Raw genomic sequence first — 10,377 nt, 5'->3', positions numbered from 1 at the left:
CCCCCCCTCTCTCTCACAGTTAGGAATGTGCACTCTCTCTCTCTCTCTCTCTCTCTCTCTCTCTCTCTCTCTCTCTCTCTCTCTCTCCCTCTCTCTCTCTCTCTCTCTCTCTCTCTCTCTCTCTCTCCCTCTCTCTCTCTCTCTCTCTCTTTCTCTTTCTCTCTCTCTCTTCTCTCTCGCTTTCACCAGGTGAGTTTGATGTGTGTCTCATCTTCCAACGGGTATGAAAAAACGATGTGGAGCAAGCGCATTCATCCCCATACTTCTATTCACCTAAATTTGCTGTTAAATTATTTGTATCCATCATAAATATACACTCCTCCATGAGCTGCTCCTTACATTATGATGCTCCCACATATTCTCACGCACGTACCAGTTACATTAACTTTCCCCACAGCCCACACTCTGCACATATTTTGGAGCACATATCTTCGAACGGGTAAGGTCTAGTATTTGGTAATGGCCATATATGGGCATGTTTTGACATAACATTGTTGACTATCATGCAGGGGTCTCCATATATGGGTAACTGGTCCGTTATACATCACTGGCCAGATGGCCAAGAATTCACCCTTTGTTAGCCTCCTGGTTGGTCCCTGACTGACCAACCAGCAGGCTCTATCTGCCTTGTCCCGCCCTGGTTCCGCCTTTTTTATGTTGAATTAGCTAAAACATAATTTCGGGAGAAATAAAAACATTTAAAAACATGCTGATTCACTATGCTGCCACTGAGCAGCTCCAATTGACTGAAACAAAGTTTGAAATTAGAATTGAGCAAACAGAATAACAATATGAAGCAACTGAATTAACATGGCAGTGGATGGAATGTCCCACTAAATGTCCCACCAAGACACAGCAATCAATGGGTGTGGAGAGGGGCAGGACAATGGGCGGGACTTGACAAAGGGTGACCTCGCCCTAAATGTCACCCTGAGGCGTCTTACTAGTATAAATAGAACCTATTACAGTTAGGAACTGCCCCGTTGATGACATGGTAGTCCCACATGGTAGGGAAGGACTTGTTGACTCAGAACATGGCAGGTGCTGCTTGCCTCTCACTTGTTGGTGGTATGCAGTCATCATTCTGTGAATCATCAAAGGTCACAGACAGAGGCAGTTGGGTAACTGCTCCCTGCCAACGATCTTCCACTCAGAAATAATGGTCAATACACCTTTTGAGTCCAATATAGAGAAATGCATCAGCATTTGGGTCTGAGAAATGATGTTACTTTAGCATGCCTTGCTAAAACATAGTTCCCTGTAGGCTTAATGTTTTAGCTACATTCAAACATAATTATTATAAAATAAAATATCTGAGATATTTTGAGTTCAATACCGATATTGCATTTTAAAGACAACATCTGCCTTAATTCCTTCATTCATGTAACCGATGGGAACATTTCTAATGTGAAACCAACACGTCTTTGGGATTGTATTCCTTTCATCATCAATACATATAGCAGTATTAACACTACTGGTTTATGCTATAAGCTATCATACTAACTCCTCATGTGCTCTGCGAGATGGACACTTTGTTTGCTGTTTGTTTTATCAACCAGCAAATTAGATGATATTTTCTCTCCTCACCCAACCTCTCTTTTTCTTTCTCTGCAAATACACGCTCCATCGCACCTGCAGCTGTAAGTAAATCTTGCACAGGAGAATCAGGATGAAAAGATGGCAGCCATGTTGTTACCAACGGGTCCTGATGGCTTGCGGCGGTTCACTCACGAATCCTTGGCTGCCCTTGAGCAGCGGATTGCGGGGGAGCAGGCCAAGAAGGCCAAGGATTGCCAGGAGGATCTGGGTAATGTGGAGAAGCACTCTAAACCCCGGGTCGACCTGGAGGCTGGCAAGCAGCTCCCAAGAATCTTTGGTGATATCCCTGCGGGACTGGTTGGGGTCCCACTGGAGGACATTGATCCTTTTTACTTCAAGAACAAGAGGGTGAGTGTGTGTGTGTGTGTGTGTGTGTGTGTGTGTGTGTGTGTGTGTGTGTGTGTGTGTGTGTGTGTGTGTGTGTGTGTGTGTGTGTGTGTGTGTGTGACGTTACTGCATGTATGTCTACTTACAGTATGCTATGGCAGTGGTTCTCAATCTTTTCAGGCCGCAACCCCCAAAATAATCATATTTTAACTGGGGACCCTACCCCCCCACCCCACCCTGACCAGTACTAAGAGTTGAGGCATTACATTTTGTATAACACGGTTCTATTGTCAAAAAGCAGATCTTGCGAGCCATTGTGAGCATGTAGATCGGCTATTTTCACAATTTCTGCCTCTAATAGGCCTATTTGACAATTTTGCCAGTGTTTAATTTGTCATTTTAGAGGTATTACAAAGTCCTTAAATTGTCACTTTAGAAATGTGATATCCTCTATACACTTAAACGTTATGTTGGTTTGTTTACTTTTGAGTGAGAAAACAATGTTGCACATTAACCCATCTGCCGCCGTTGACGGTGAGGATTGTCATTGAAAGGGTTAATACCATGGCGCCGTTGACGGTGAGGACTGTGAATCTTACTGTATATACAGTAAAGATATTATTACTTACTTAATGTCGCTCCGGTCCCGCTCGCATCGGTAATGTCGGCGATTTGTTTACAACGCACGTTGGGCGTGCACGCGAAGTGAAGCTCCTCAATGTTAAGTCAATGGCGAGGCCCATAAAGAAACTTCATTTAAACAAAATAGCCATTTTGAGACATTTTGCAGCAGATCTAAATGTAAACAAGGCAAAAGGCAGGGCGCAGCCATCTTCATCTTCTTGTCGCACACTGTCATGTGACTAGATGACGTAATCGTTGCCGTCAAGTGATAATCCAAAAAAACAAAAACAACCCCCTTCCGGCCCTTCAAAATAATAGCGGCGGCCGACGGAGGAAACGACGTGGCGCCGAGGCACCAAGCAACCTTCAGATTAAGAGGCAGTAGATGTGTTAAGCTAATCATTTGGGAACCCCCAAAATAATTTGGGGACCCCCCTGGGAGTCCCGACCCATAGGTCGAGAACCACTGTATTATGGCATAACCATGGATATGTACAGTATGTGCAAGGACATGCTCATGTCTATCTGTGCACATTGGTGCTGGTGTAGGTGAGTTGGGTACTTTTAACTGGTACCTGTAACCTTAATCTTTATAATCTTCTCTAACCCATTTATCACACATCAGATTGTGTTGGCAGAGATAACAAATGATCACACTGCTTAACCTGAGGATAGGTGTGTTATTTCAAGGGGGGAAATCCTTTTTCTGTGAACGGTGTTAAGGAAGACAATGTGTTGTGCGACGTACATGTCGCACAACGTTTTTTCACAGAAGCAGAAATCGGGGGGCACTGAAATGAGATCACCAAATTTTGATTTGCAGAATGGGTAGTCGATCAGGTTTCTGCGCATTAATGTGGTGCTTATGAAAAGATGGGAAAAAAGGATGTGGCAGTAAGTCTCAGAGCCTCTTTGTTTTGGCATGTGATGCGCTGCTGGTTGGGAGGATTATCCAAAGACAAATAAATATTTAAATACATACCACATCTGTTCGGCAAACGGTTCAGCCTGCTTTGGAGTTCCCTCCATTATCTCAACTGTCCCGGCTCTATGTTGTCATCACTGTTGTCACTGTGTTGACATCAATGCACTGCTTTCCTGGAGACAAAATTGCTTACATTGAAAGTCAACACAGATGGTAGACATTGACTCACTGTAGACTCAAGACAGAAGCTTCCGGTCATAAAGGAAAGAGCTGAGCTCAGAGGTGCTTTCAAGTGTCAGTGCAGACCATGTCTTCCATTCAATCATAAACTTTTCACTCAAATGTTATTACAAGTATATTGTGCAGTGCTAGAATGACAATTTTGAACACTTTGTGACCTTCAAAACCTTCATTTAAACACAAACCCTAGCTGGCTGAGGTCCAAAAAAACTAAACTGATGTTTGCCAAATGTTTGCCCCAGAATAGGTTCATGTGGTTAAAAAGGTGCCATATTGGAAGGACTTGGGGATACGCACAGTTGGAGATCTTTATATAGAGGAAGATAGATTTGCCTCATTTGCACAGTTGCAGGAAAAATTTGGACTCCCCAGGAGTCATCATTATATGTTTCTTCAGGTTAGAGACTTTGTACGTACTTTTAACCGTACTTTCGAAACAGCATCACCTTCACAATTAGACAAGTTCCTTTTTCGGAATATAGGACAAGATATGAACATATCATACTTCTATGAGTCTTTACAGGCTATCGGCCTTCCTACTACCTCAGCTATTAAATTAGCATGGGAAAATGAGTTGGGGACCCCGATATCGGAGACGCTCTGGGATGATGGCTTAGAAGAAGTTAACTATTGCTCGATTAACTCTAGACACTGCCTTATTCAATTTCGAACTATACATAGGCTTCATTATTCCAAATCCAAATTGCACAAGATATTCCCAGATATCTCCCCAAACTGTGACAAATGCAAGGCACCGGAAGCAAACTTATTACACAGCTTCGCACTATGTCCTCAAATACAGAGATATTGGATTAAGATTTTTGAGGCGCTCTCTGATATTCTGGACACCCAAATTGACCCTGACCCAATACTAATTATCTTAGGCACATCAGACCCCATTTCCAACTTGACAAGTTCACAACGACATCTCCTTTCATATGGTCTGATTACAGCAAAGAAGCTGATTTTAACTCATTGGAAAAAAGAGGAAGCACCTGCATTTAAACACTGGCTTAATGAAATGACTAGTACACTTCACCTTGAGAGAATACGATATTCACTTAAAGACAGACAGGCACAATTTGATAAGATCTGGCTGCCCCTTGTCCGTTACCTGAGTAGAAGGATGATGTTAGTGTAAACAGACTGTTTATTCTAATGCATGTCCATTGGACAATTCATTCTGATTCTCTATTATGCGTTTCGTCACTGAGCAGTAGGGGTGGGAGGGTATGAAGGGGTTGTTTTGATGACATATTGTATTTTATTTCTTGTTTTCAGCTCTTTCCTTTTCTTTCTTTCTTATATATGCTAAAACAGAAAATTGTTAATCTTATAACTGATACATCCTGTTGTTGATAATCTGTTGGCAATAAAACTTATTTGACAAAAAAAAAAGGTGCCATATAAATAAAGTAGTACTAATTACTTACTTACTTATGATTATTATTGTAATAAGATGTGATGACTTACTAATGACTTCTCTTTCTGTGTGCCCTGCAGACATTTATAGCACTTAACAAAGGGAAGGCCATCTTCCGATTCAGTGCCAGATCCGCACTTTATATATTTTCTCCATTTCACTTCATCAGATCACTTGCCATAAAGGTTCTAGTACATTCATATCCTTTCTGGTTGGTTATTGCTGTACACATGTTATGACTTTGCCAACGACTGCTTGTGCATTGAGCATTAATGTGATGAAATAACTGGTCCTAAAATAGTGACGTAATCAGTTGCACAGGAAAGCAAGCCGTCTTGATTTTTAGGATGAGATAACCTCATGTGCCACAATAATTATTTGTTGATGGATAAACATATTAACGAAAGCCGGTGTAATGCAATAGTTTCTCGTCGCTGTTTACTGTGAAACAGCTTGAAAAGAATAATGTTGACAATTGTGTCAATAATGCTGAGATTGCTGACACAATTTTGTTTTCAAATGAATAGTATTACAAATATGCACTGCAGAATATATGATCCTGAGAATAGTACGTTGTTTTGTTTTCACAACAGTTCAGCTTCTTTTCACTTAGAAGTTGGCATTTTTGTATTTGCTTAGTCTGGTTTGTATAGTGCAGTGAAGCATAGATTTAATTTAAGTCTATTATGTTTTTTAATTAAAAAAATCCTGGTACGATATTACTGTAATCTCACACAACCAAACAACAATTGCTTACTTTAGTCACATAAGCCAATTTAGAATATTTTTCTGTAGTCCTATTTTTGAAACAGCTTTGTTATGTTCCTCTGTGGCATCACAAACCAAATCCTCTGATATCCCTCTTTTAATCTCCAAAAATGTAATAAGAGCAAAGAGATTTCATTGCATGTGACGGCTGTCTATTAGTTTTTTAGACTACCTGCTCTTCCTTTGTCAGGGAAGTTCATTCAGTACATCCATTATCTAAGAATAGAGCAGGGGTTTTCAAAGTGGGTGACGGGGCACCCTGGGGTGCCGCGACGGCAGTCCAGTGAGATAATTTGATAATATTTGAAATGTACAAAGTTATTTTCAGTCAGTTCAAACCAAAATGGCTATTATCTAGTTTTCCTCGCAACATAATCGCTAAAATATGCTATAAATATAAGATGCTGGGAGTGAAAATTAGGAATATAATGTCGGGGTGCCTCGGATGAAAAAAATATTTATAGGGGTGCCCCGAGCCAAAAAAGTTTGGGAACCCCTGGAATAGAGGACTCAATATGTGAAAAGCCTATTATCTTGTCAATCAATGGCCCTTGTTTAAGAAGGACCTTTTGTTTGGACTACTGTATGCTATGCTTTCAATTTCAGTAAAAGTAAGCATTTCACTTAATTGATCCATAAGCTTAGATATTATTCAATGTAAATTGAATAATATCTAAGCTTATGGACCCAGCCCCCATTTTCTATAATATCCAATTAGTTGTATAATTAATTTGGTACACAAGGATATTCTTTAGCCATTTGGTCATGTAACATCATTTAATCTTGATTGAAAGCAATTGGCTGCTTTTAATATTTTGTACACTCTGCTTAGCTTCTAGAAGAAAGGTCTATAACACATAGTATATCACAGAGACCACTGTTGTACAACTGCAGATACATTATTATGATAATGGTAATTGAATTGTTTTCATGATGCACTTTCCTTAACACTTTTTCACATTGTTCAGCCTGTTCATAATGTGCACAATTTTAACCAACTGTTTCTTCATGGCGATGTCTGATCCACCACTATGGACCAAGTACCTTGAGTAAGTATTACCATTCCCTTGGTTTCCTACTCATAAACAAGTTTCTAAGGCTTAATTGTTGTTCACACGAGTTACATTCGTTTTAATGTGGAGTTTTACCAGTAACCAGGGTTTGTTGCCTTGTCAGTCAGGACTGGGGACTCATTTGACATGTAAGTATATTTGAAGCACGTAATATTGGCTGCACTTGGAATGCTAACAAGGCATGTGGTATGGTACGATATTGCTGTTTAGAGTTTTTCTCAATTACAGTACTTGGATCCATTTCCTGAATCTCATTCCCAAAACTCTAGTGTAATCCCCCAAGCATTCAAATATTCTCATAACACTACACCACCGGTGTAAAAAAAAAAGCACCTAAAGACACAGATGCTATGTTTACATTTATGGCGACAAAGCGTGGGGCAAAATTTCACAGGAAAAGGTGCCAATAGCCAAGTGGTTAAGGTGTGTATGATATAGGCTCTGATGCCTTACAGTGAGCACCTGTTTGATTCTTACTGTAGGCTATTCTTTCAACAATAACATTATGGAAGACTACTTGATGACATAAATGAATCTCTTTTTCTCTCAATTTCTCTCCCTCTCTCTCTCCTCACCCCTCATCTTTCTTTGGAGATGCAGAAGCATCGTTTTGTTTTAATTCTTATTAATAGGATTAATGAAGAATCAAGTCAGTGAAAAATTGGTGATCTGTCATTTGAGCACAAAAATGATTTATGTTTTTTGTGGTAGGCTGAGGCAATCATGAAAAGATATTTCATGAACAAAAAATCCTGTACTCTGCTCTTGCTCAGCTGCTCATCTTTATTTCACTTGACAGACGTTTCGGTCCCACTGGACCTTATTCAAGAGTGATATATGGTAGCCTTTTGTGGTAGGCTACCATATATCACTTGTCACTTAAATAATTGATCGTGGGGCACCCATGGCCTAGTGGATAAGTTGTATAACAATTGGCCTCTAATGCAACAGCGAGTCAAGCGTTCGGTTCCCAAGCCTGGCGGCCTTTGTTGTGTGTCACTCCCTGTCATCAGTGTGCACACATTGTGAACCAACTCGATGTATCTTGACAACGCCAGACCACACCTCATTTTAAGATCACCATTGGTGCTAAAAAAGGCGCAAGATAATAGACTACATGGGTCTGAAAATTACAACTGCTTTGGTTGGAAAATAGCAAAAACAGTTGCTTTTGCTGTTTTGCCTGCAACAATTTACCAATTTACCAAATGAACAACTCATTACACAATGAAAAAATGTATATTAGAGTTTCAAGAAATGCATCCAAGCGATTAAGAAAAGCTGTTAAAAACAACTTGAAACGTCATGAAAGACTGTAATGGAATACTTGATGTCAACCTTAATTGCTTTGAATTATAGGTGGTCATTGAGCATGCAGCATGTCAACTGTACTGAACCAAAATTCATTTAACTAGTACAAAATGAGCATGTGCCAAGTTTCAAATGACATCTTTTTCATGTACAGCAGCCATTTTCACATGAAATGGTAGGGTAAACACAGACGTTACCAGTGATACTTAATAAGGTTGTGTGTCATTCGGGTCAAACAGAGTCAGGGGTGCTGCTATCGTGCATGTTGGCTCAATGGTAGCTCTGGTCCATAGCCTTAGGAGGAGTTCTCCTAACCTAACGCTATGGACCAGAGCTAGCTCAACGGAAAGACTCTGCTACACTAAATAAATAGTGCCAAACCTTAATTAGTATTTTTTGTTAACAACTATGTTTACACTATTATTTCATATGGCTGCCATGAAAAAGTCTATTGATAAATGTTAAAGGGAATCAAATGTACAATTAGGCCTACTAATTTGAACCCATATTGAGCAAAAACCTTAAAATTGTGTTCACAATACACAGCTAGGCCTTCGTTCAATCTGTCATTAAAAAAGTCTTGAAATTAGATGCGATGTTCGTTTTTACATGTAATTCTGCTGAATCAGGTTCAAATTGATGATGAACACGCTACAGCTTGATTAATTCACATTTAGCTGATCTGTTTGTAAATTAATTGATTGGCAATTAACATTTATCAATTCTTAATCCAAGCATTTTATAGGAGAATCCCCCTTGGCCGGGGAAGATAGTAGACTTTTTGGTCTTCAGCCAGAGGCTCTGAGTCACTCTGCTACATTAGCAGAGATTGTGACTTAAAATTACAAACTTGCTGTTTTCTTATGCAATCTCATTAACATTGGTCTTCTCCATTTTTCTTTAGATATACATTCACCGGAATTTACACTTTTGAATCATTGATAAAAATGTTAGCCAGAGGATTCTGTTTAGAACCATTCACCTTCTTGAGAGACCCCTGGAACTGGCTGGACTTCATTGTCATTGTTATGGCGTAAGTATGATTTATCAAATGCATTTTCGAAATTTATGAATTCTTTAATTTATAACTCATTAATCAAACCTTACTTGAATGGCTAAAATCTCTCCTGGCCTTTCTAGCAATTGACACATAAAACCTCCCGTCCCTGCTTTCAATATTCTAGTAACAACGATGTGATCGTTGACAGTAATCATCGCTGTTGGTTTGAAGCACCATGACCTATAAGCCCATTCTGGAGGTCATAGATCTCTGTGCCGTGATTCAGTGTTCCACATGCAGGTGGCGGATTAGACAGGTGACCTATTTATTCTGCTTATGGTCCGAGACCAATCACCCTGATAGGGCATCTGCTTTGTTTGAAAACAGTGATGTCACAGTGAGGGAACTTGCGCAGCATAGCTTCATCAAATGCTGCTCGTCATAACCTCAGGGAATTTGCCGTTTCACCCCCTGGTGGCTCAGCCAGATGTGTTCAGTGTTCAGATGTGCTGAAGTATTCAAACAAATGGTGTTTGGTGAAATGACAATGGTGGACTGCATTTATATACTGTAGATGTCCACTGTGCTTACTCTATAGCAGGGGTGGGCAACTTTGTTGATGGTGGTGGCCACAATATTTCCACCTTCACTCCAGAGGGCCACATTGCATATTGCTATGTCCTACTTTGTCATTCTAGAACGCTGTGATGCGTTTTGAGCTTGTAGATCGGCTATTTTTTAAATTGGAATCCTGGAATAATGTTTTGTTATTTTTTAATTGGAATCCTGAAATGTAACATTTTGATTTAATTTCAAACGCATTTAGTTATATATACTCATGTTAACTTTATGAACCTAAATACAAATACATTGGACATAAAAAAATACATTTTAATACTACTATACTAGTCATTAAGCTACTAATATAGATGACAGAATTAAAGCAGGTCATGTTTGGAATTGTAACAGCTGAAATTAATATATCAATATGAGTATTCAGGTATTAACCTGCGGGCAGCATTAAGTGAAGGTGAGGGCCGCATGATTGATTGCTTTCAATCAGCACCTCGTTCCCTCAACAAGTTTA

The 10,377-nt window shown here is 39.7% G+C and overlaps 1 protein-coding gene across 1 annotated transcript in view; it reads left to right on the top strand.

Annotated features, from left to right (window-relative positions):
* Positions 1-1,677: 1,677 nt before the first annotated feature.
* Positions 1,678-10,377, top strand: part of LOC308284885 (sodium channel protein type 4 subunit alpha-like) — a gene marked incomplete at both ends in the record, with an annotated part of 59,317 nt that continues 50,617 nt past the window's right edge. The window contains 4 exons of the mRNA XM_080725609.1: positions 1,678-1,947; positions 5,219-5,349; positions 6,875-6,955; positions 9,195-9,323. Coding sequence (XP_080581735.1) covers positions 1,678-1,947; positions 5,219-5,349; positions 6,875-6,955; positions 9,195-9,323 — 611 coding nt within the window. The remainder of the gene's footprint in view (positions 1,948-5,218; positions 5,350-6,874; positions 6,956-9,194; positions 9,324-10,377) is intronic.

Source organism: Nannobrachium achirus (genome assembly GCF_963921795.1).
Source record: "Nannobrachium achirus genome assembly, chromosome: 5".
Classification (NCBI taxonomy): Eukaryota; Metazoa; Chordata; class Actinopteri; order Myctophiformes; family Myctophidae; genus Nannobrachium; species Nannobrachium achirus.
The sequence above is the reverse complement of the archived record's forward strand: the minus strand, read 5'-3'. Positions and strand labels throughout refer to the sequence as shown.